The sequence below is a fragment of the Eublepharis macularius genome, chromosome 4 (assembly GCF_028583425.1).
Source record: "Eublepharis macularius isolate TG4126 chromosome 4, MPM_Emac_v1.0, whole genome shotgun sequence".
NCBI lineage: Eukaryota > Metazoa > Chordata > Lepidosauria > Squamata > Eublepharidae > Eublepharis > Eublepharis macularius.
Genome location: NC_072793.1, coordinates 29,445,062 through 29,472,219, shown reverse-complemented (window position 1 = coordinate 29,472,219; position 27,158 = coordinate 29,445,062). Strand labels below are relative to the sequence as shown.

General features: G+C 45.0%; 1 protein-coding gene across 2 annotated transcripts in view; it reads left to right on the top strand.

Moving 5' to 3' along the window:
* The window catches only part of CACNA1G (calcium voltage-gated channel subunit alpha1 G), a 252,600-nt gene that overhangs the window by 125,397 nt on the left and 100,045 nt on the right, over positions 1–27,158 (top strand). For both annotated transcript variants that reach the window (XM_054978817.1, XM_054978816.1), the window contains exons 14-18: positions 2,739–2,832; positions 3,760–3,944; positions 4,852–5,298; positions 19,274–19,374; positions 23,229–23,352. In XM_054978817.1, coding sequence (XP_054834792.1) covers positions 2,739–2,832; positions 3,760–3,944; positions 4,852–5,298; positions 19,274–19,374; positions 23,229–23,352 — 951 coding nt within the window. The remainder of the gene's footprint in view (positions 1–2,738; positions 2,833–3,759; positions 3,945–4,851; positions 5,299–19,273; positions 19,375–23,228; positions 23,353–27,158) is intronic.

Sequence of the window (27,158 nt, the reverse complement as noted above, 5' to 3'; positions counted from 1 at the left end):
AAATCTAGGGAAAATTCAGAAGGTAAAATTTCAGAAACACTCAAAGCTAATCTGCTTGTACAAACCTCCTTGGTGCAACTGGGCCATCTTGGTTCAGAGTCCCCTAGGTTTGTCACAATGCATGGACAACATAGATTTCTGAAGCTTTATAGGACATTGTAAAAATATAAACATAGGCAGGGCTTTTTTTCAGGGGAAATGCGGGGGAACGGAGTTCCAGAACTTCTTGAAAATGGTCACATGGCTGGTGGCCCCGCCCCCTGATCTCCGGACAGAGGGGAGTTTACATCGCCCTCAGTGGCGCGGAGGGCAATCTCAACTTCCCTCTGTCTGGAGATCAGGGGCGGGGCCACCAGTCGTGACCATTTTCTCTGAGGGCAACCCACTGAGTTCCACCACCTCTTTTCCCAGAAAAAAAGCCCTGAACAGAGGTGATATTTTGCAGACAAAATAGTAAACTATCTTCACTGGCTATCGTAGGTAATTTATTACGAGAAAAAAAGATCTTAAATTCATTGTTTAAATAGAGATGTGCAAATATTTTTCAGCAGTGATGTCAGTAAGAATTATTTCACAAGTGAAAGTTCAGTTAAAATATTTTTAAATTATGCACTATAGGTAAGGTAATATTTTCTTTCAGACCAAATTCTGTTGATGTAATAGTTAGGAAAAGATGGGATGCTTCTACACTCAAATTAATAGGCAATTTCTACTTTTACTGTTTCTTAACTCTGTATTGTGATGGCCTTTGGCCATATACAATTAAACTTCTAATCTAATAGGCATTGGTCTAGAAAAAAGTTTTACCTTATCCTTATTTGTATTATGCCTCTTATTTTCCAGAAAAATATTATATGACCTGTCCAAACTATTAAAGAAATATTTCACTAGTTGCAGAGATTAGTGGACTAGTTCTAGTCCCGTTTTTAATCGCTCCCAAAGAGGAAGCCAGTAATTTCTGGTACACCTGCCCGGAATGTTTCCAAATGAGAGAAGCTGGCTCGATTCTGTTTAAGTCACTCTTGATGGATTAGTTCCTCTTCAGAAATATATTTCTTTAAAATCCCACCACCCATGACATTGCATGTTTGTATAAAGGTCTTTGAATAGGTCTTGCGGGAAGAACAAATATTTATTTTTACAAAGTATATGCAGCCTCTCCAGAGACCTTCTTGAGCTGGTGCATAAACAAAAGAATACAATAAAATCATAAAACAACAGGCCACATGTACCGTTTGTTTTAATGCTTTAATGGAGAAGCAACTTTTTTAAAGTTCCCAGCTTAAATGGGGAGAATATATGAGGGTATTCGTCTACGTAAATAAAACACACACAATTTAAATGGGGAGAATATATGAGGGTATTCGTCTACGTAAATAAAACACACACAATTGACAAAATAAAACTATGTAATTTTAATCAGGCAAACTCACTATGATTTTTGAAAAGTCTAACATTTATCCTCCAAGCTAACAACCCATTCTGTTTTCACAATTAAATGTATTTTGCTGAAGCACCAAATGTCATCAGTTTGAGCCAGGGCTGCTTAATACAGCAACGTTTGTAGTATACTTTTCTGGGATAGTGGCCTTACTTTTTAAATATTCCAGCTAAAGAATTTTTTTGCTTGGCTTCTCTCTGTAATCACTGCATTGAATTTGTTCCCCCTTTCTCCTCAACATACATCAAACTAGATGGTGGCCACTTTTTGCCAGAATTATGATTTTCTGCAGGAAATCAAACTAGAATAATTCTGGAATACTCCATTCCTGGTTGATGTATTTGAATTATAATTCAGCCTTGTTACTCTCCCTGCCCCCTTCCACAAATATGTGCCAATGGATTGTATCAGAGGACCAAAGAGGAAGATGTGGAAGGACTGTTTTTAATGAAGCATGGCCTATGAAACTTATCAGTGAAGGAAATGCAAGAAGCTATTGAGCAAGTGAATTATTTAGCATAAAATTAAAAGGGGTGTAGGCCTTGTAAAGGAGTAGCCAGTGTGGTTTTTAAAAAAATGATCCACAGCTAAGCTATCCAAATGTGATTTCACAGTCTATCCCCTCATGTCATCCTGTGTCAGTGTTATGGAATAGCTCTTCTGTTTCTCCAAATCTATTTGATTACCCAAAGAGCATGTACCTTGTTCCTTCCAGCAATTCAGAGAGGTGAGTTTGTACTGTAAATACATTGATCATCCCTGGGCGAACACCTGCACTGAGTAGGCTAATTAGAGGCTGCCCATTGGCCGGAGCTTCTGGACTTCCTCATCAAATACTCACTCAATATTCTCACTTATCCAATAAGATCTGAAAGATGCAATTTCAAGTTCCCCACTGAAATCCTGTTTACTCCAGATATTGGGCATCTGGGTAAATAGGTACATCAGGAGCTGCTAATAAGTGAATCTTATTTTACTTGATTATTACGTATGGCTCAGTGCATAGAGTCCATCAGAAGGCCGTTGAAGAGTTTGCTCCTGTCTCATTCAGATCCTCAGTCTTTTAGCTGCCTTTGAATCATATCTTGCTTCTCTGTCTTTTGTAAAAAAAGTACTGCATAGTGACTTGGTGTAGTATAAATATATGCATGCATCATTTTGTGAAAGATGGTGTTCCATTATGGTAACAATTTCACTGGAAACCTTGCTGGAAAGGGACCCTTTTATCCAGGAGGGGGATTCTGAGCTGATTTTTCATATTTCATTCCACTTGTTAAAGCACTTTATTTTGCTCTAGGGTGATGCTACTAAGTCTGATTCTGAGGGGGAGCTTTTCCCCCATAGCTTGGAAGAAGAATGTGGACTTAAGAAAAACTTGCCAAATCCAACCAGTAAGTGACAATAATGGTTGATCCTTTTTAAAAAAGAATAAACGTGTGTTTTCCCCACTTCAGTATAAAAACAGATATTGTTTTCTTTGAACTTGTAACTCCAGAATAGTCTCACTGAAGAAAAGTGATTTGAGTTTGGCCAAATAAAATGATAGAAGAATTGCAGTAAAAAACGTCCTGAGGAGAAAAGTTCTTCTTAATGGATCATCTAGCAACGTTAATGCCTTGGGGAGAAAGGTTCAACCTAGAACAGATTTCAAATATGATTTACAGATTATTGGGTATCAGAAAAAATGGTAAAGAGTCCATTTTTAAGACTAACCAACTTTATTGTAGCATAAGCTTTCAAGAACCACAGCTCTCTTCGTCAGATGCATGGACCTCCTCTAGATCTATGTCCATGCATCTGATGAAGAGAGGTGTGGTTCTCGAAAGCTTTTGCTACAATAAAGTTGGTTAAAGATGCTACTGGACTCTTTACCATTTTGCAACTACAGACTAACAAGGCTAACTCCTCTGGATCTAGAAAAAAACATTGTGATGCTGCAGTCAGTCACCTTCCCTGCTCAAAGGGTAAGGAAAAAAAGATGGATATCCTTATGCATGCTCTCCATCTTCCTGCCAAACCTGCTTCATTTTTAAGGATGCCATTATTATAAGAGATCTCCTGCAGGAGAGATAAAACCAGACTGATGTTGGTATCTCTAAATGAGAATGGGGTGAGCAAGACAAGAAATGTTCTCATAGGGAAATTAGAGAGCGGACATTAACAACAGAAATCTGTGAAGCTCATATAGTAGGAGAGATATGGGAGAGAAGTTCTGTGAGAGTAAAATCTTAGGGCAAAGATGGCAACCATCATGGACCCATGGATATCATGTTTCCCTGTCTACAAGCTATGACCTAAATATACTTTGTCTTTCTCAGTGATGGCTCTTTGTGACCACCCAGAGCTAAAGAAGAGCTTGACCCCTCCGCTCATCATTCACACAGCCGCTACACCAATGCCCATGCCTAAAAGTGCCCTGTATGGAGAAGCAGCTCAGGGATATGATTCCCGAAGAGCTAGCAGCATCTCCATGGATCCTAATGCATATGATCTCAAATCCCCGGTATGTAGATTGTCTTTTTTCTCCTACCTTCTTACCTTTACAATTCTTTTTCATCTGTGTGATAAACCATCTATTTGCCTCTTGTTTTTTTGAGCTGGTAACACCAATTAGATGTCTCTGCAGTAGTGATGGTCATGAATAGCAACACGAACAAAAAAAAGCCACAAACAGCCCAATCTGCTGTTCGTGAACAAGCTGTTTGTGAAGCCCCATTCTAAACAAACAGGTGATCGTTGCAAGCCTCGTTCATTGCTGTTCATCAAGCCAGACAGTCTGGCACCTGCAATCAATTCCCTTGGCAACTTAGGCAGGGATTGTCTGAACTCTGTCTGAACTCCTGCTGTTGCCCTGGAAACCCCAATCTAAGCCCAGTTTAGCTTGATAGGCAGGTCTTCCTTTCAAGTGTGGAGCTCCAAATTTGTTACAAGGACGCAAAGAGCAGCGAGAAGGGGGGACTCCCAGCTCTGGCTTAGTTTGCAGACAGTGGAGAGGGAGAGACAGTTGCTGTTGTCATTTTGAGAGAGTGCATTGGAGCTTGAATTTTCTTTGTGTGTGGTATGATAGGGATCCACCCCTTCAAGTTCCAGGGCTGCTGCCAGGCTCTGGGGCCAAGCTATTATTTATTATTGGTACCTTTCCTGGTGCCTGCTCAGGTCAGATTTCTGGGAATGGTGCAGTAGGGATCTTAACAGATGATGGCTGGAGGAGAGCCTGCTGGCCCCCACGAACAGCCAACCACGAACATGTTCGTGAACAGGGTTGTTTGTGAGTCCCTGTTCATGGATGGCAACGAACAACGAACATCATGTTCATTTTTTTTTCTGTTCGTGCCCATCTCTACTCTGCAGTGGAGTTTAATTCCAACTGTGAGTTGACTTTCTTCATGTTCTTGTCTGCTTCACCTCAGATGAGCACCCGGAGTTCTCCACACAGTCCTTGGAGTGCAGGCAGTAGCTGGAACAGCCGCAGGTCAAGCTGGAACAGCATTGGGAGGGCTCCCAGCCTAAAACGCCGAAATCAAAGTGGAGAGCGCAAGTCTCTTTTGTCCGGGGATGGAAAGCAGAGTTCAGAGGAAGGGGAAAGTTCTGATGAAGAGAGGTCCAGCCGGACTGGGAGCATTAATGGCTCTATACCTCACTGCACAGAGTCACTGGAAACCAAAGGCTCCTTTGACTTCCAAGATACCTTGCAGGTGCCTTCTCTTTACCGGACCAGCAGCATACACAGTAGCCAGGCCTCTGCATCAGAGCACCAAGATTGTAATGGCAAAACAACTGCAAGGGTCCTGATACAGCAGCTTCATTTGGGAGATCTGCCTCCTGAATGCGATGACCTGGATGATGAAGGTAACTTGGTAAGTGAGATCTACCGATGTTCTAATAATTGTTAAAGGACTGCAGAATATCATTGTGGCACATAAATCCCAAGTAATAATCAACTAGGTATTTGTGTCTCCTTCAGTCATAGGAATCCTAATCACATAATCAAGAGAAGTGGCCTTGGTAATTCTCATGTAAGAAAAGTAGAGGAACCAAGGAGTTATATGGTTATACTCTAGGCAGAAATAACCAATGTTCCAAAGCTTAAGTGCCAAAATATCAAAAGTTTCATGTTGCCAAGAGCCACAGATATATGGTTCCTTCTCCCACTTTTTCTTCTTCATCCAGACTAGCTGCTCTAGTTCTCCACCTACTGCTGCACTTTCCACAACCTTTGCTCCCTGGCCCAGTCACTTCTCACTCATTCTCATCCCAGTTAATCTCTCCCATAATCCTTACCTCTGTCCTTTCCGCAGCCTGGCACATGATTTCTGATTAATGTCTTACTTTTACCTCTATTGTTACACTGCTGGCAGTGCCTCTTTCTTCTGTCTGACTCTCTGAGGTTGCAGTTTATTTACATGTAGTTGGCAGGAAGCCTCGCTGAATATAAAGTGACTTACTGCTGAGGAGACACATATAGGATTGCACTGTAAATCTCATTTGGGTGGATCCAGGGCTCATTTCGAGGGGGAACACGCAGGAACGCAGTTCCAGCAGTTCCCCAAAGAGGTGACATGTCAGGCGGCCCCACCTGACGGGTGCTGGATCAATCTCCCGCTCAGCAGTGGCCCGATCCTGACCATTTTGGGCCCCTTTTCGGCCTTTTTCAGCCCCTTTTTGGCCATTTTGGGCCCAACTTTGGCCCTGAATGGCCAGGACTGGGTCCAAAACAGCCAGGATAGGTGATGTCAGGAGGTGTGGCATATGCAAATCAGATATGCTAATGACACACTTCTGGTGATGTCGAGGGGCATGGCATATGCTAATGAGTTGTGCTAATGAGTTATGCTAATGAGTTCCTCCCGCTCTTTTTCCACGAAATGACCCGTGTGGATCCAACTGTCCTTTACGTCCTCCATCATTATATACTTACTTACTTACTTACCTTCCACCACCCCAAAAATCCATTTCTGCTCTAGTGTTGGGAGAGGGGAAGGCTTTGTTCCTCCGGATCATGCAGTCACCTACCAGGACACAGCCTTTGCCCTCCTCCATTCCGAGTAGGGTGTGGTTTGGGATGACAAAAGCTCTGTCTTGCTAAGTCGCTGTGGGGCCTGAAATGGTGTCATCTGCCACACACCAAATGGAGATATGGAGGGAAGAAAGCTGGATCCTGTCAGTTAGCTGTGTCTTGCTTCCTTTACCCTGCTTCCTACCTTTCCTTCAGAATAAACAGGGCAGGGGGGAGAGAATTACATACTGGCATTTCAGAGATTCAATGTAGACCAAGAAACTGGTATTAAATAAGAGCTACTGGACTACCTCTGTCAGAGATCTCAGTTTTCTGTGGGTCTCCACAGGTAGCTAGCAAGGCTATGGCAAAATCAACAGAAACATGCGGAGTGCCTTTTACAGTACAGCATGCACTGTTAGCAAAAACAGAGAAAGAGAGAGAGCTGTTTTCCTTTCTTCAGAGATTGGGCTTTACCTTGTCCTTGGATTCAAGTAGATTCTTTTCATAAGATCTCATTATAGATTCAGAACAGAGGAGAAAAATTAGCTGCACTTTGGGGTTGATTGGACAGATGAGGCCACTGAGAAGAATCGCCAGTGTGGGATTGCCAACCTCCAGGAGGGCCCTGGCAATCTCCCGTAATTACAAGCGATAACCAGACTACATTTTCTCCCAGGATAAAATAGCTGCTTTGGAGGACGGTTATTACAGGGGATAGAATTTATGTTTCCAATTTTTTTTTCGATTTAGCAATTGATTTCTCTTATTCTCTTTTCCTCTTTCAGAGGAATTCACTCTGATTTCTCATTACGTTTTCTTTAAGTTTTTTAAACCATGTGATAGTAGATTTCCTCACCTGTTGTGAGGAAATCTACCTGTTGTTGTGCCACTGTAATATGATACAAAGGGTAAAAAGCAGTCTGATGCAGCAAAGATACATTCAGACAAGTCCTGGCTTGTATTAATTGTTTCTTTAATGGCTCACCCTGTTCTTAATTTTTAACTATGCTCATAGTAGATAAATAAATAGACTACCTCTTACAAATCTACAGCAAATCTTCCTCTTCAGAAGTTGCAGAAAGTAAGCTTGCAGACATCCTTCTTTATTTAGTCCTGGCTCCTGGAGGGGCACGCGGAGACCCTTGGGATTGTATCTCCATTCTACTATATGCATGAAAAACAGGACGTGTACCTCTCCACTAATTAAGAATAAATTCTAGAATAGGAGGTGTGTTTCTCTGAAAAATAACAGTTCTACTGTAATTTTAAAATTGATTGTAGCTAGGGTTGCCAATTTCCAGACTGGAGATCACCTGGAATTACAACTGATCTCCTGACAGCAAAGATCAGTTTCCCTGGAGAAAACGGTTGATTTGGAGGGTGATTTCTATGGCATTCTATCCTGTCAAAGCCCCTCCTCTCCCTAAACCTTCCTTTCCCCAGGTTCCACCTGTATGGGGTCCCAGTCAGCCTGCTGCAAAGTGTGGGAGTGCTCCTGGGCCCTGCGTGATGATGTCACTCCCAGGAGTGATGTCGTCACAGAGGCCAGGAGGAGCACTCCCACGCAAAGTCAAAAAGAAAGGTAAGTACTGGGTGTACCTTCCCACCTGGAGGGTAAGAGGACTTGTCAGCCCTACTGCTCACAGCCTCTGCCCCCCCCTTACCTGGCTGGCGGGTGGAACGGCAAGGGAATGGGCCTGGGAGGCAAGGAACTTTGTGGGCAAGTGCGCTGCAGGCACAGTCTCCAGCAGGCGCAACATCACTTCCTCTGGTGACATCATCATTCCAGGCAGCAGGCATGCTCCTGCACTTTGCAGGGGCCAATTTTGGCCCCCAATGGGCTGAATTGCCCCCATACAAAGCGGAGGAGTGAGTGTGCTGCTGGTGTGATAATGTCACTTCCTGGAACTATTTCTCACAAGCATTTCTTTTCTGCCCTTGTTTAGTAGTTGCTTCTGTTTAATAAAGCAGTTTGCTTTACTTTCCTCACACCTCAAGCTCAACTAGGGTTGCCAGGTCCCTTGACTTCCCTGGCGGGAGATTGGGAGCCTGGCTCCTACCTTGCTGCACCCTCGGTCCTGTGCCCTCAGTCCCAGCTTGCTCAATGGTGTCACTTCCAGGAAGTGACATCATCGTGTGGGTCAAAGGGTGACCTGAGAGCACTCCTGCACTCACCAAGGGGTTGGATCAGCCTGCTGCAGGGCACAATTCAGCCTGAAACAGGCCTGCTACAGGGCAGATTTCTTCCCAAATTGGGCCATTGTGGGAGCGGGAGTGTGCCGCACTGCCCTGGGATGTACTGTGCCGCCTGGGAGGGGCGCCCCAGGGAGCACGCCTCCCCCCCCCGGCCAAGTAAGTGAGTGCAGGGGGAAGGGGGGAGCAGGGGATTTCCCACCACGAGTGGGGAATGGCACCCCTAAGCTCGACCAGTCACCTGTCAATGCCCTCACCAGTACTGTTAGGAAGGGTAAAGGGAAAGGGGGATGTGCTTTGGAACCTCCCTAGTTGAACTCTCAGACCAGACTGGTAGCAGCCAGTAAGGTCGTCACCTGCTCCACTCTCAAGGGAGCAAGAGGGAGAGGGGTGCATGTGTGGAGCTAAAGTATCCCCCTATGGCCCCTCTTACCCATGGCAGGAGTCAACAAGCCCATAGGTGGATCCAGGCATATCCAGACTTGAACTGAGGGCCTAGTTTGCATGACTCCACTTGCAGCGAGAACTGGATTATCCTGGGAGGCTAAAGTGTCCCTCTGTGTTTTCTATATGCTGCCATTTTGAATGTCCTGCTTGTCTTATTTAAACTACAGAAGGGCTATAAGGCAGTTGATGGTGTATAGTATTTAAATTGGTAATCATAAACCACATAAAGATCAGGGGACAGAGTTGGCATCAGAATCACAAGTTCAGCTCTTCAGTGGGTTGCCATTTTTTTAAGCGCTTATGAATGGGAAGGATGGCAAGCTGTGACCAATTCCAGATTTTATTGTGGGATTGTTAAAACCCTACTGTGATATACTCACCCCCCAAATACTTCAAATAGCCTTTGTATATACAGGAGGGGAAAGCAGCAGTGGTTGAAGCAGCAGGAGGAACTGTTGAGGTGAACTGTGAAGAGATTGTGGGCTTTTGTCCAAATGAGGATTTTTGCCTAGGTCTTGTCAGTTTAGGAACTTGTCAGTTTAGGAACATGAATCAGCCCTGTGACAGCTTACAGTAATCCTTTCAGCCAAAACCTATGCTAGATGTTCATTGGGGTCCCCGCCAGCTTTGTTTCTGTGATCTACTAAAGTCAATCGGATTGTTGGCTCTTAAAAATACCAACAACAGGTACAAGTCACAGAACGTCACAAAAATGAATATTTAAAAAATGGATTTTTTTAAAAGTAACAATGACCTGTAATCTTGAATTCAGGATGTTAAATTCATTTATTAAAATATTCATGCCGTTCCTTGAACCATGAGGGAAAAGGTGGGATAGAAAGGTAAACTAGAAACAATGCTCATTGTGTGAACAAATACAACGGGCTCTAGAAAATGGATTCGGCGGGCCCCCTCCTAGTGGCAAGTGGCCTCTCAAGCCAGGCCCTGCCATTGCCCTGTAGGGCTGCCTCGCCCTCCCAAGGCCCTGCAGCAGCTGCCAAGATGAGGAGTTTCAAAGATTAACACACAGAGAGATGCACACCCTCACGCGCTTCCCTCTGCTCACCTCCCCGTCCAGCTGGCTCCCTCCCTCGTCCCCATTTGTCCTCCCTTCACCTTTGGAAGAGCCCTTCTTCTTATGTAGTGCCTGATTTCTGGCAGGGCTGACAGTGATGGGCAGGGTGCTGCCATGGCAATGCAACAATGACACCCAGCAGGCCAATAGAAAAGCAAAACAAAATGCTTCTGTGCGGTACTCACTGTGGATTTAGGGGAAAGCCCGTTCCCAGGAGCATCATTCTACTCTGTGACCTGTCATTCCAGTCCAAGAACACTCCTGCTACTCCCAGGGGCTGTCATTCCATTGTATGGGCTGTCATTCCTGTCCAAGAATGCTTCTACTACTACCAGTCCCAGAGTAGTCTATCTGGACCCAGAGACCTTTATGGAAAATCCATTCTGCATTTTCTTTGCAATTGTTTTTGTGCTGTATTGCTTTTCAATGGAGCCCAAGCAAATAAATTGGCATTCTGGGCTCCCATTTTCTCCAATGGGCCTTCAAGCCTCTCCTGTTATTTTCAATGGGCAATCCTGTCATTCCTTTTAGTACATGCCCTTCCAACTCCCCCCCTCCGCCCAGCCTCAGCGAGCCTCTCTTCCTGGGAACCACTGGGGTGCCTGTGGGGACAGAGGAGTGCTGGGAGGAGCTGGACTTCACTGGGCTCTCTACAGCTGAGCGCAGCTGTCTGGAGGGAGGGGGGGAGACGCCCAGGCACTATGCTCCAGACACCAGCTGGGGTGGCCTTGGCCCCAGGCCTTTCCTCCCACCCTCCTGTTCTCCATCCAGACCCTGCTGGCTCAAAGGCCTGAGGCATGGCTGTGTCTGCCCATCGTGCTCATGACCCCTTGCTCCGGGCCTTCCTGAGCCTCCAGAGAGCCTTGCTGGGCCTTCCCAAGACCGCCCCCCCACCCCTGTTGCCTGCAGGGAGAAAGCAGGTTCACCCAGCTTTCTCCCTGCCCAACTGAGCAGCGAGCGGGCAGGCGGGCTCCTTGGCACCAGGGAGGCAGGCTCCTCAGCAGCGGTGGGCAGCAGCAGTGGGCTCCTGGGTGGTGGGCTGCAGTGGTGGGCTCCTTGGCGGCAGGAAGGCTCAATGCCACGGCACTGGGTCTACCCATTGCTGGTCTGGTCTTCCTGAGCCTCTGAAAACCCTGAGGCAGCAGGAAGACCCAGTGCCCACTGCCGCGCTGGGCCTTTTTGGGCCTGTGGAGGCTCCAAGGAGGCAGCAGGGAGGCAAACCGTTTTGCCCCTGCTCGCTTCTTATCCCCTTGTACTGCACATGTGCCGCGTACTGCGCATGTGCAGGGATAAAAAGTGAGTTGTTAGCAACACGCTTAGCTTTTTTTTATATTAGAGATGATAAGTATATATATAATTGTTCAGATTTATGATATTCTGTATCTTGTTCTAGATGCTTTTTATCAGGTTTAGTCATGAACAATAACAACCTGCATTTTCCCTTGCTCCTTTCTGTTTCTTGGTGGACTTTGTGTCAAATTTCGTTCCATCATTTTTTCCCACTGTCTTTCAGTATACATTAATAACACTGAAAATTCCTAATCAGGAAAATATCAATCAGCTTCATTATTAGAACCTCTGGACATCTTTTTAAAAATATCCCAGTGTATATTGTAAGTCTAACACCAGTTGATATTGAAGGGGAAAAGGCATGTATTTCATCCATCAAATGTTGCCCTTGGGCATGAATATTCGTATCTGGATCCACAGGGACTTTACTTGCATTAGTCTATAGCAGATTCTCCTCCTAATGTTTACTATTGCAGGCATTTGTTACCATTTTTTTCTCTTTCCAAATCCCTATTCATATGGACCAGGTGTGTCTTCAGAAGTAGATGAGATTTGAATAGCATAATTGAACCGTCTCTTTGAACATAATATGAACTCTAGAAGCAATCAAGCTGATTGTAAGCAAGCCTGCGCCTCTGGCCTTTGCAGAGAAAGAATTTCACAGTTTGGTTAGAAGGACTCTGGTTTTTGTTCCTTAATTCAGCAAAATCTGGATTTGGACTAGCTTCCTTTGGGGCAGCCCAATAGTTTTATTTACATTACTGTACCTTTGTGTCGTCAATATCTTTGTGTTTCCACCTAAGAAAGAGGAAGCCTCAGCAAATGTTTGGCAGGGTCACACTGCCATCATTCACCGCATAGGGTAATGGAAAGTTAGAGGTGGAAAGTGGGATCATATCTCCCTCCTTGTCAACTCGTTTAGCCTTTGAATGACTTGCCAGAAACAATTGCCCAAACCCAAAATATCTTTGACATTAAAACAGGACAAAGGGGACACAAAGGGGCATTCTAGGTTGCTGACACAGTCCGATTTAACTACAAAGCTTCAAGATAAACAGCAGCATATCTCAGTTGAGTAAGAGATGCTTTTGGAGCCCATCCAGATTACATAATTATCTGGATCAAGCTACAGCTATTACTAGATGTCCCAAGGGAGGTCTTTCTGCTTTCAGATAGACATAACATCTTTAATCCCAGTTTATTAAACCAATTTGACTGGCATTTACAGACCAGGTGATTCAGAGGAGATGCCGAACGTCACTAGGTAAGCAAAGCTGGGGCAGTTCCCCGTGCACAATAAATAATTAGTTCACTCACGAAACAAAATACAAATTTCACTTTGGACAGGGAGATGAAAATCAAAATTTGTTGTCATTATCTGCACTGTTCTTACCTTGCTTGGCAGGTCGTTTTCTCCTTCTAGAATTCAGTTTGTCACAGGCATTTTCATTACAGTGGACATTCTTCCAACTCTTACCAGGGGCTAATGAGATACCTAGCTGAGCTCACGGGAAAAAACAGAATTCTTTCCCCCTCACCTATTCCATTCAATTAGTTTGACGGAGATCTAGTTTTTATAGTCCAAATGATCTACAAGAAATACACAATTTTTCTTTGTTTTAAAAAGCTGCAATTCAGTAGTTTTATGCTCTGCTGACGGTCCATAGGTGCGTCCAGAAGAATAGGCGATCGCTGTGATTCAGATTCGAATAATGCAACTTCTATTAAACTGGGTTTCCCCCCCTCCTTGATAAAGGCTGATTCCGCACATGTTGGATAATACACTTTCAATGCACTTTATCAGTCATTTGAGGTGGATTTTTTGTTCTGCACACATGTGCGGAATCAGCCTAAGAATCAGTGAGTGATTCCGCACACATTGGATAATGCACTTCCAATCCTCTTTATAGATCATTTGGAATGGATTTTTTCGTGTGCGGAACAAAAAATCCACCTCAAACGATTGATAAAGTGCATTGAAAGTGCATTATCCAACGTGTGCGGAATCAGCCAGTGTATCACTGTTACTTTTACCAACAATTCAAAATGCTAAGTTAAGTTCCACCAATTGTTCAAGAAAACCTTCTAGATGGCTGAAGTGGTAAACATGGAGCACATTGTGGCAAAAGAAGCAAAGATATTAGATTAGGGCTGAGCTGGAAATTCTCACTGCTGTTTGGGAACTTTTTTTTACTAATGCCAAAAGGCATGCCCCACTAGGGCTGCCAGACCCCAGGTGGGGGCGGGAGATCCCCCACCCCCATCCTCCCACCCCCGCCCCTACTTACATGACCAGTGGGGGGGACGCGCACCTTCCATGCGTGCCCCCTGTGGTGCTGCGTGCCCCCGCGCACAGGCACTGCCAGGATGCCTGTTTTGGCCTGGATCGGGGCCAGTGCGGAGCACGGGAGCGTTCCTGCACAGGGGCCCACAACGGGCCTGATCCACGCCAAAACAGGCCCAATCCGTGCACATTTTAGTGCGGATCAGGACCATTTTGGGCTGCTGCGAAGTGCAGGAGCGTTCCTGCACTCCGCAGCAGCCCCCAATGGCGCAAGCCAGGAGGCTGTGTGATGACGTCACTTCAAAGTGATGTCATCATGCTTGGAGGAGTGCACGCATGCACGCGGAAAGCGTGCGCATTCCCCCCCCCAGGTAAGAGCCAGGCCCCAATCTCCCGCTGGGAGATTGAGGGGGCCTGGCAACCCTATCCCCCACCCCCAACGTTATGGTGTTTCCGTATTCTGGATTCATTGCCCTCACTCTGTATTTACTTAGTTTGACCTGGACGTAGTCAAATCTACTTCCTTTATTTAGGGCATTTCTCACCCTGCTTTCTTTCCTAGTGAGAACTCAAAATAGCTTACAAAAATATCAATTTATATAAACAAATTAAACAGAATACAGTGTAAATGAGCAAATGGTGGAATGCACACTGAACATCAATCTGGGCTCGTCTTGCATTCACTGGACTGGTCTCTCAAGCCCACGGGCTGCAATCCAACAGTTGCAGCCGAACATCAAGCTTCTGGCCATGCCCAGGATTTAAGTAACTGCAATAGGAGGAAAGCAGAAGCTCAGCTTCAATCTTTAGCTGCTGGCTCACATCTTCCCACAATTTGGCTCCTTTGCTGCTACACAACTCTGCAGCATCATTTTGTTCATTAAGTGATCCTTGGTTGGCTGTGATTGTCACATAACTCATCCAGAAGAAGCAGTGATGGGGGAGAGGAAATGTGGCACTAAAACAGAAGCAGCAAAGGCAAATAATGGCAACAAACAGGAGTGAACTGGAAATCTATTATCTTTTATCCTGCCCTTCACTTGAGGAACTCAAGCTGGCATATACGATTCAACCCTCCTTCACTTTTTCCTCACAAGAAGAACCCTGTGTGAAAACAGAATCTGTAAAACAGAATGCTGGACTAGATGGACCATGGGTCTGATCCAGCAGGTCTGCTGTTATGTTATTATTAAAAATACGATTATTATTATTATTTTGAAAAACAGAAGTGACAGGCTCTCAGCAGAGGCAAAATCAGCCCCAAACATAGCCTCCCTCCTCGCCCCCCCCCCCGTCCTCCCCCGTCAGCCAGGTGAGCAGGTCCAGGAGTCAAAAGGTGAGGGTGGGGAATCCCCTGCCCTCCCATAGGGAATAGCCCCATGACGCAGAGTGGTAAGCTGCGGTACTGCAGCCCAAGCTCTTCTCACGACCTGAGTTCGATCCTGGTGGAAGCCGGGTTCAGGTAGCCAGCTCAAGATTGACTCAGCCTTCCATCCTTCCGAGGTCGGTAAAATGAGTACCCAGTTTCCTGGGGGTAAAGTGTAGATGACTGGGAAAGGCAATGGCAAACCACCCCATAACAAAAAGTCTGCCAAGAAAACGTCGCGAGGCGACATCCCCCCATGGGTCAGTAATGACTCGGCGCTTGCACAGGGGACTACCTTTATCTACCTTTTTACCCATAGAGAATAATTGCAAAGCTGTTGTTCTACCTTCCTCACTTTGTGAAACAAACACCAGACCACAACAAGGAAGGATGGCAAACAGAGTTTTCAGCAGAAAGGTAGAAACTTTTTATTGTCAGTCAGTCACTGTATAAAATGAAATAAATGCAGACAGTTTTTAAAAAAAACTGCTGGTAGCTGGTGCCATTTTCCCCTGATAGGAATTAGTGGAGAGAATTGTGCCTGCACCATGAGGCATCTACTCAAGGGTCTGTAAAATCAAACCCCTTGGTCAATTCACTTAAAACTTACAGGATATTTGATTAGAGGTAGGATTATATGATGTTCAAATTTGGTGCCATTATCTTTATAAACAGTTATCACAGACCCTCCAATAGATTCCACCTTAAAAGTAATGGTCTTAAAGCACCAGAATGTGAAAAAACATATGGTTTTAAATCCCAAACCTGAAATGTCCTACACAAACATAAACAATTACAGACAAAAAAAATTTCTCACAATCCCAGATCCAACAGTATAATGATTTTTTTCTTGGTGCTGCACATCCCTATTAACAATTGCTGGTAGAGCATGGTCTAAGTTAGAGGTGGGCATGATAAAAAAAAATAACAATCCAGCTGATCGTGGATCGGCGCCAGCGATGATCCCAAATTAACGATCCACACCGATCATCTCCCGTTCCCGATCCGTGGATCGTGGAGACCAAAGCGGGGTGTGCTGCTATTCCCAGCTATGTGGGAAGGTGGGTGGTGGTGGCGGCCGCTGGGCCTGATGGGCACGGGGAGACAGTGACGAGCCGCCTCCCAGGGGTCAGGAGGTCTGGCCACTCACCGGCGGCACCCCCATGTGCCTGCCCACCAGGCGGAAGAGGAGCGCGCTGGTATTCCAGGCAAGAAAAGAACGGTGGGTGATGACGGCAGCATCTGTGTTTGTGTTTGGCCGTCTGTGTTTGGCCGTCAGAGCTGCCTATCAAGGTTTGCAGGGATGAGATTGGAGTGCCCATGGCTACAGAACACCCCCTTCCCCCTCCCTCCCCTGGGTGTCTTCTCCCAACTGGCGACTGCTTTGCTGCTCTGTGGTTGGAAGGAAGCCCTGCTGATCAAGGAAAGCTGGGCTTCCATTCGGGTTTCCAGGGCGACAGAAGGAGGGCAAACACAGCTCAGGCATTCCCCTGGCTCCATTGCCAGGGGAATAGATTGCTGGTGCCTGAGTGTCTGGATCCCCGATCCGAGCCCAATCACCCCGATCCAGGCCCCTCCCAATCGCTGGATCGTTGGCCATGGATGATCTCGATCCGCCAGGTCATGATCGCGCAATCGCCATTATCGTGGGTTTTTTTCTATCGTAATGTGGATCGTGCCCATCTCTAGTCTAAGTACAGCATATCCAAGCCTTAAATACCTGTGAACAAAAAGAAGGACTAACTCAGTGAGGTGTTATTCAGCTGCTGCTAAGCTAACCAGTCAGCTAGCACGATTTTCCCTAGTTCCCTTTCAGAAGCACCTCTGGGTTAAGTACCTGTGAGTTAGAGAAGAGAACAAATTCAATGAGATGTTATTCAGCAGCACCAATTCCTACCCTACAGTCTTCCTTGTAAACAACAACATCAGCTCATGTGATGATGATAGCCGGAGCAGGGCTGTTCTGAAGATCTTAAGAAGTGCTCTGGCTCAGAGGGAGAGGGGCAGATAAGGCATACCTATGGTATACAACAAGACTCTGCATGGTCATAAACCTATTCAATTCTAATTCAATGTATCTGGCACCCATACCGAGTCAGTTCGATTAAAGAGAATGATTTGTTCAAGATGTAAACACATGTGACATCACGTCACACTTTTAAATTTATTAGAAGTTATTAATGACAGGAAACGTAACTAATCTTTAATTTTAACATTTAAATATGTGTCATGCAATGCATACACAGTGTGTTGGATGAATAAGAAATAAGAAACGCATGAGATGTTTCAGGGTTTTTTTCACTCTGGGTGAAATGAAAGGTTTTCCCATGTCTGCCTAATTTTCACATGAACAGGTTATGTCCCCTTGGGAATATCTCCCTGATCTGTTTTGTCTCAGTTGCCTTAATTTGTTTCTTGCAGACTGTGATTTTGCATCTTTGTGGCCTGATCCACACACTAAACGAACACATTATAGAGTTTGTTTAGTTTTACTCTTTTATTCATCCATTTTCCCCAACTCATTTGGACGTTTGCTGTGTGACTGCCCATGAGGATATTTGTTGTAAACTCTGCATTAAAGTTGTAAACAGAGTATGGATTTTGAATCAGCTACATTGGACTACTGAAACTCCACCATGGTTATTGATTCCATTCAGTCCCTTCAGTCATGCTTGACAGCTGGGCTCTGTAAATCTGAAGTACCTTAATCCAAAGAGATCTTGCTATAATGAGTTTAAGAAAAAACGTTTTTCAACCTTGAATTGTTACCTTTACCATGGCCAGTTTAGGTCCCCTTCTCACATTACGTTTGTGCACAAACATGAGAGAGTTGCCCGAGTATGTGACTCCTTCCAGCACATGGGTAACATCAGAAGCCATCGACCATGTGGGATGAATCCATCCTATGACCCTTCTCCACCCCAGTACTACCCCAGTTCCTGTGACTGATGACTGCAGGATCCGGCTCCTCGTACATGGTCCAAGGCCGTTTTCACACATCTTACCTGCCGCTGGAACTTTGCGCAAAAACACCCGGAATACAGCGTCTTCTCGTGCGAAATCGTGCCAGGAAGACGCTGTCATCCGGGAGTTTTGTGCAAAATCGCGTCTTCCTGGCGTGATTTTGCGCAAGAAGACGCTGTCTTCCGGGTGTTTTGCGCGATGTTCCGGCGGCAGGTAAGACGTGTGAAAACGGCCCGAGAAGACTTCTCATGTTGCCTTCACAGCACTGAAAGGAGCTATGCTTGAAGTGGGTCTCATAGAGTGAGAAATGTCCCTTTATGAACCTCATGTGATTGGTTTGTTAACACATTTTATACTGGGGTAGGTGGAGGAGTCATCCTAGTATATGTAGCTTTTATATTTCTGCCACTGCAAGTTCTGTTGTCTTAGTATTGTGGGCTGCAAAATTTGTTACAAGATAAGTGATCCGTCAGTTACGCGCACACCAGTCTCTTGAGTGAGGCTTTGTCATCTCCTTCACAATGAAAAACTCTTGAAGATTCCGTGGTTGCTGGTTTTTGTTATTCCTTTCTTCTAGGGGATAATAGTAAGTAACCTATATATTAGAGAAGATGCATGTCTCTTCTGGGAGACATTTTTCCTATTTGTTTGCTGTATTCCATTTTTCTTATGGAGCAATATTTTGACACTTGGTGTTCTGATATTATCTGAGCTTGAGAGACGATTGTATTTGTTTTCCTTCACTGCTATGTCTCTGTTTTCCTCTCACTGATGTTTGAAATGCTGCCGCCACCGTGTTGGAGTGGTCTTTAAGCAGATACTGTGCACAGCGGTGCATGTCTCTGCAATAAATTTCTCTAAATCTCTGCTCTCCCAGCCACCTGCCTCTTTAGGCTGCTTCTGTAAGTGGGGCAGCCTGCTTGTACTGCTAGATATCATAAATCCATTCTTGAGTGACACAGCAGGAGCTACAGCTCTACACAGTCAGAGTCATTGTTTTATGACCAAGAAGTCCCATTCAGGGACGACCCCAGCTTACAAGCCAGCCAGGTGGTAGAAGGGTGGGAATTAAGGTATCACAAAAGCTTCACTCTTGTCTTGTTTTCCAGGTTTCAGGTTTTAATGGCTGTTGCTGCCACTCAGATTGACTGATTGGTACTTCACTGTGCAAGTTTTCACTCTCTGCTTCTCTGTCTTTCTCTCTTTTTTTCAAGAGTAAAAAGGACCGTATGAAGGCTTGGATAAGAGCACGGCTACCCACCTGGTGCAAAGAAAGAGATTCCTGGTCTGTCTACATCTTTGCTCCTCAGTCTAAGTAAGGCACCTTGGTTTGATTGATAATCGTGTGGCAGGCAGGGCTCCTGGAGCCTGTGATCAAAGAAATGTTAACAGAATTTGGCAGTCAAGAATTCCTGCAGGCTTTGAGTTAGAATTGCAACCACCAAATAGGTTGTGTCAGTTAAAAGACTGGCGCTTGTGCTAACATCCAGTGGCTGCCTGGACCCAGCATCTCTGAAGCCAAGCAATATGTTTTGCTGCTTCAGCTGCAAACTGCAATAACAGATGATCGAAATCTGCAGCTATAAAGAATACATAAATATACTAAAATATGGATACTACAAATGGGGAACCAGCAAAGGAAGCATCTCATTTTCTTCTTCCCTACTCTGTCCTGTTTGCCTTCCCTGAAAGCCCTCATAACTGCTCCCGTTTTCCTTTTTCCTTCTCTCCTTCCCAACCACCAACCCATGTACCTTTATCTTGACCCCCTGTTTTCAGCTCTCCCTCTTTCCCTCCCCCTGGCAGCCTCTACTTGGGAAAATGGTGGCCCAGTTGTGTGGTGCCTTCCACCATGCTGGGCACGGTTGCACACTGGGGACCTCTCAAGGACTTGTGGGGGCACCTCACTCCTCTATCCACCTTCCTACACTATTTCCTCTTTTCCTCAGTCCAGGGTCAAACCCAATGGCTGACCCAGAGTCACTACACCAGACTTAGCCCTGGCCCCGCACGAGGCCCCAACAGCTGCACTGAGATTCTTCACTGCCAATAAACTCAGGCTGGGCAAGTCCCGTGAAAGGATGACATGGAGGCAAGACCGATGGCCGTGGCCTCCTTGTGTCTTGGACTGCTGTTTCTCCCATGAGCTGAAGCCCATCTGTAAAGCAGTCTGAAAGCAGTGACAGGGCACCTGGCAGGCTGTGCCCACTCCAACCTGCCACCAAGCATGGCAGAAAAGCTGATGGCCATATCCAGACGCCCTCCCACGTCGGCTCCAGTAGTAACCTTGTTGGGCGAGGTAGGAAGGAAGGCAGAGCTTGGCCCACTCAGGGAGGAACCAGGAAACTCCTTGATCCCCTAGAATAGCACCCACAGCTGGGGAAGATGGGGCCAGGTAGCGCTTGGGCCCTGGCCCAGGTATGGACAAGCACAAGAAGGGTGGGCATAGAGGAGTGGGGCTGGACAGGGAGGAATAAAAGGGGCTCCTGAAGCCTAGGCCAAGGAGGACAAGAGGAGCCAGTCCCTGCATAACTAAGTGCAGCCCTACAGGAAGGTGAGCTCCTGGGTGTGGGTGATGTAACCCTACCTGGCCCTTCCACATTGGAGGCTGGGGAGATTCTGGCCAGGAAGAGGATGGAGGAAGGCCAAGGAGAGGCCCCAACCCATCCTGACCTTCACACCGTCCCCCCTGACAACTTCCGCATCCTCAGCTTTCACTACTTCCTTCTCTCCTTCTATCCACCAACCATTCTACTTTTTATCTGCCCCTCCATCTCCGGCTATATTTATTATTTATTTACCTACCCTGCCTTTCTCACCGATGTAGCTTACATCGTTTTTCCATTTTATCCTCACAACGGTCCTGTGAGGTTGGTTAGGCCGAGTGTGTGTGACTGGCCCAAGGTCATTCAATGAGAATTGGGATTTGAACCTGGATCTCCCAGATACTTGTCTGAAACTCTAACCACTACACCACACCGGCTTTCATGGGATGGCTGTTGTCGAACGTTAGTGGGTAGCCATTCCTTGTGTGGAGCAAGTTGCCAGATCTAGCCACATGAGATCAAAATGGCCCTGGAAAGGGCCTTGCCCCCTCTCCCTCAGCCTTTTATTGACAGAAAACGAGGCTTCAACTGGGAATACAGTTGTGGTTGCGTAGCAACAGCCCCAGAGAACATTTGTTTCTTAAAGCTAAATACGCTAGGGGCTTTAACGCCCCAGTCTTTTTTTATTATTATTTCAGATTTCTCTGCAAACCTGAGGTTTTTCCTAGGTTTTGTAGAAAGATGTGTCTTGTCTGTTCAGTATTCCGGCTCTGGATTTAAGTATTCACAGACAAGGCCATTTTCAGAATTAGATATATTGGTATGCAAGGATTAGTCTAGAACATTGGCTTTAGCAAAACAAAACAAAAAATTATCAGCAGCTACCAAAACCAAGAAAATGTTATATATACTTGACTGGATTCAGAGGTCATGAATGAGCAAAGGTTTTCTTATGAATGCAGGGCAGAAACTGAAGGGAGCATGTAAGCATCCTAAGCCATATCTGTGCCTGCCCCAGAGAGTGCTTGAAGAATTCTTAGTTTCAGAAGTCTTCCATCTAACTCCAACTTACTGTTACATCTGTATGTGAGCACTTGGACAAATGGGAGTTTCATTTCCCCCCCTTTAAATAAGGTTTAATTCTGCACTGCCAGAATTGCCAGATACTATTATGTATGAAGGCAGAATTGAAAACAAGAGGTGGGAGTGGGCAATATGTGGAAATTCAGACTATTCCATTATTATCGTGCCCATCCTCTAAGGAGCTCAGGGCAGTGTACATGATCCCTCCTCCCATTTTATCCTCTCAACAATTCTGTGAGTTAAGTTAGGCTGAGAGAGTTTGACTGACCCCAGGTCACATAATGAGTTTTATATTAGAGTGGGGGATTTGAACTCAGGGCTGTCTTGTCCAGCTCTCTAAATAACCACCATGGTTCTTGATGTAAATCTACTGAACCTGGAAGTGAGCAAAATCAGAGGTTTTGCCTTTCTCTGATTTGTGTATCAGTATGCACAGTTTAGATTGCCACATATTTTCCAAAACGTATGTGCATCTCTGCTGTGATGACAAACAAATCTTGAGGAATATTTGCAGATGTCATATAGGAACTGTTCCTTTCATTCTGTTTAGACTTGTGGATTGAAAAATTAAGGTATTTGGGAAGAGATATAATAAAATCCCTTGCATTTTTTTAGTAGGATGGCGGGGGAAGGTTTCAGGTTCTTACAAAACATTTGTTGGGGGATAAACATGAATCCTTTGGTTTAACTTTGGGAAATTTTATGACGCTATTCTTAACACAAGTGTTGAAATGTGAAAGTCTGATGGGTCTGAGAGGAATAAGAACAAGTGAAGCTATGCAAAGCCAATCAGGCAGTGCTTCCTAAACTTCTGATGACTGGGAGGCACACTTTCCGCCCCAAATTAAAATTGGAGACACCGAGCTGGCAAAAGTGTTTGATTTTAGAGAAAGGAAAAATTGCCTGGCCTTAGAGGAATCCACCCTCTGATTTTTTGCATGGTCATTGATCTGGAAATGCCTTCTAATTGGAAGACTGCAAGCCGCAGCTTAGGCAGTGGTGCAAAAGGCCTCCTTTGCAGATAGTGGATAATGTCATGTCTCTTAATCAGGAGTAATTGATCCAATTGTTCTCTGCAAAGTCACAGAAAAAGTTTGATGACCTTGTCCCTGGTGCAGGCTGGAAAGAAGGAGTGTAGAGGCCCAGCGGGCAGCCTCCTCTGTGGGTGGATTAAAGATAGTTAAAATTATTTAGAGAGCCTGTAACTAATAAGCTAACCAATTTCTCATTTGCTACACAATTTAGGAATGATAAAGTACACCAAGGCACCTTTTTAGAAAAGTCTGGCGACCCTGACAATGAGAGTCATTGGAGCGAGACAGATTCCTGAGAGAAGCTTTGCAGGGTGGGGGACATAGTTGTGTGTATCAAACTATTTGTGGTTGCACTTTTGCTCCAATGAGAAAACACTAGTTACCATTCAGTTTCCTGAGAGGGGGGGGGAAGATAGTTTTAAGCATCTGCTGTAGGAAGGAACTTCCTACGGTCTTCATATGATTACAGTGATTTTCTATATCCTCTCCCCCTCTTTTCCCTGCAGATTCCGTCTGGTATGCAATAAAATCATCAGTCATAAGATGTTTGATCATGTTGTCTTGGTTATAATTTTTCTGAACTGCATCACCATTGCCATGGAACGTCCCAAAATTGAGCCACACAGTGCTGTGAGTAGCCAAATGTATCACTTCCCAATAATAATACAACCTCATCGACCCATTTTGCAGAGGATTAACACTGGGCTTTTATCTGTGTCTGCTGTTGGTTTTAAGTTGGGGGGGGGAATATGGCTAATTTTCAGCTGGTGCAAAAGGTAATAAATACATCCAAGTGAAGTGACTTTGATTTGTGCTAGCAGATCTTCTTCCTTCAAATTCCCGATCCAAGGGATCAGTGCAGATGGAGACAACTCTATACAAGATGACCCGGTCCATGTTTGTCAAGTGTAGGGAGATGCAATGTTAGCCGGGAAGCATAGTTTTAAAAGACAGAGCGCAGAGATTGCCCCTCAGAGGGTTTGTTAATTGCATCTTCACCTCCCTGAAGATTCTGTCAATTTCACCTCTCCAGTCTAAAACTAAGTGTGGGATCACAACCAGAGGGCAGAGAGGAATGGAAATGGGCTGGAGCTGCCTTCCAGAGCCCGGCTTGGACCTGGAGAGGTTATAATGGGCTGAAGTTTTTCTTCTGGAATTTCACATCTCCTGTGACTCTAAAATCATGAGAAAGTAGCATGAGAAGGATTAATAATCACATATATGTCCAAAAAAGCACACATTGAACGACTTACAGATTGTTGCTCTATGCCACACCTTTCACCCATCTAAAGAGATAAGTGAGCACCCTGGCCTTTTAAATGTATTACTTCACATTTCACATTTCCTGTTTCCAAGGTATTAAGTACTTCAGGGCAACCCTTCAGGATTTAATTATTTATTTAAAACATTTGTATGCTGCTTTTCTACCTAACTAGGGTCCCCAAGGTGGCAAACATTTAAACATTTAAAAATTGAAATCTTTTAAAAGCAATGTACATTTAAAACCAGGGGTCATTTCGTAGAAAAAGAGCTGCAGGAACTCATTAGCATAAATAATTAGCATATGCCATGCCCCTTGATTGGGCCAAAATGGCCAGGATTCGGCTGCTGCCAGATGGGGGAGTGTTCCCTCACCTGGGAACCGATCAGGGTTCCATTTTGGAGGCTTCCCCCACCCGGCACTGACCCGATCTGGGCTGTTTTGGCCCTAATCCAGGCCGTTTCGGCCCCAATCGAGGCTGAAAAAACCCTAAATTGCCAAAAGTCAGGTGTGCGGGGCCACCTGACTGTTGGGGGAACTACCGGAATGGTGTTCTGGTGCGTTCCCCCTCCAAATGAGCCCTGTTTAAAACTAAAAGCCTCATGGTGCAGAGTAAGCTGCAGTACTGCAGCCCAAGCTCACGACCTGAGTTTGATCCTGTCAGAAGCCGGGTTCAGATAGCCAGCTCAAGGTTGACTCAGCCTTCCATCCTTCCAAAGTTGATAAAATGAGTACCCAGTTCCCTGGGGGTAAAGTGTAAATGACTGTGGAAGGCAATGGCAAACCACCCCATAAAAAGTCTGCCAAAAAAAACATTATGATGCAACATCCCCCATGAGTCAGTAATGACTCGGTGCTTGCACAGGGGACTACCTTTACCTTACCCACATTTAATACATTTTAAAAAGTATAAAAAGAATTTAATAAACACGCACCCGAAGACACAACACAAAGCACAGGGAGGAGGGCCGATAATAGTTATTGGGACTATGCCAAGCAAAACAAAAGAAGTTTTCAGCCACTGCTGATAGATACAAATAGAGGGGAACAGATGAATCTCACTGGGAAGGGAGTTCCACAACTTTTTCAGGTTTCCACCCATGTAGCCTTAGATGGTGGAGGCAACCAAGACAGGGCTTCCAAGATTTATTTATTTATTTGGAACAAAGAGGACTCTATCATGACAATCATCTTCCCACCCCCAAATGTTCTGGCTGAGCAGGCATTGCAAATGCACAAGTAATACGGAAGAAACAGCTGCATCTGAAGTTCCTGAACTTGTTCCCCAGCCAAATTCAAATCACTACTTGCAGCTCCGATTGCATGCACATAAAGGCAAAACTGACTTTAGTTCTCACCTGGCAGATCCAGATTCTCGCTTGTGCATCTGTACAATGCTGATGCATAACTGACCTCCAGGTTTGCATGTATATAAAACTTGCCATTGCCAACCATTCATTCTCTGCTGTTCATATCTGAAGAAGTAAGCTGTGCTTCATGAAAGCTTCATCCCCTGCCACAAATTTTGTTAGTCTGATAGGTGTTAGTGGACTCTTGTTCTTTTCTATTGCTACACAGCCTAACACGGCTACCCATCTTGATCTCTGCTCTCGGATTCAGCATGTTGGCTGCAAACAAGGATCAGGCCTGGTCTACTTACAACTGATTTCGAATTTTGGCTTAACTTCATCTGCATTTCACTGATTTGAAAAAAGAAAGAGGATGAAAGAAGGGCTTTCCCTGCTATTGCTTTGCTCCTGCCAAGCTCTCTTTCATTCCACTATGCTATACGCAACACAATCTATGTGTTGAAGACATCAAGAGCTTCTGGGTTTTGCATCCTGTTTTCCCAAAGCACAATTGGCTTGTTTTGATACTTGACACAGCTATGGCATCTGTCACAATTTTCTTCTCCAATAAACATTCAAACACTTTTGCTTTCTTGTTGTAACATTGGCGTTTTGGTCCTTTCCTTCTGTTCAGCATTGGCATGGGGGGATAGGAGGGTGGGGAAGGAATGGTTCCTTTTGGGCTTCTTCTTCTCTTTGTTTTTCTCTTTGTTTTGATATGCACAGACATCTTCATTATATTTCCACAGAACATTTGTTTTGATAGATTTGCATAATGGCTTTTCAAGCCAGATCTTCATAGCAACAGCGTTTGTCAATCAAATACAAACCAGTTAAGCACATTGATTGGATGGTTCTATTATTTTATTTCAGTTACTTGCTGCCTGATCCTAGGCATGTTTACTTGGACCTAAGTCCTATTGAGTACAATGGGCTTACAACCTGGTAAGAATGCTTAGGATTGCAGTTCCAGAGAGACAAAGAGAGGGATAAAATGGACTAGATGACCCTAGAGGTCCCTTCCAACCCTATGATTCTATGAAAACTGTCAAAATTGCCTTTTTTGTCACTACATTTTTAGACTCCTATGTTGTATATCAGGGAAACTCACTACACATAAGCCTTTTTTAATGCAGTCATCGTTTTGTGTGAATAGGGCAGTGTGCCTATCTTCCAACTTTGATATGTGCGATCGGAAACCCAGTGTTGTTGTAGATAGGTGTTTGTGTGTACCATAGCTGGAAGATATACACATTGTCTTGTTCACACCAAATAGTGATTGTCTGTATTGTGAGAATCATAGCTTTCCAGGCTATGAGGTAGGAGAATCAAAAATGTCATGACTGGAAGGGCTACGCAATCCTTCTGCCACTTCTCTGCCATTGCCAACAGCTCTTTAGGCTGTACCCTTTTTAAAGCTTCTTCCTTAAGTTCAAAAGAAAGTAGTGCTTATTAAATTAGTAGAAACAATGCCCATTGTGTGAAAAAATACAATGGGCTCAAGAAAACTGATTCGGCAGGCCCCCTCCCAGCATCAAGCAAGCGCTTCACAGTGGCCTGGAGGCCAGAGCAGGAGGGCACTGAGAGGAGGCATGGGGAGGAGTGCTTAGGCTGCCAATTCAGCAGCCCCACCCCCACCCCTGGCGGCAAGTGAGCACTTCGCAGCAGCCTCAAGGCCAGAGTCATTGGCAACGCGCCTGTGCGAGGATGCGGCTTGCCTTTTATATAGTAGGATTAATCCAATCAAATTTTATTTCAAACCTTCGCAGTATTAATGTGCATTTCTGGCATCAAACTTGGCAAGTGAGACAAACAATGCTGATTTG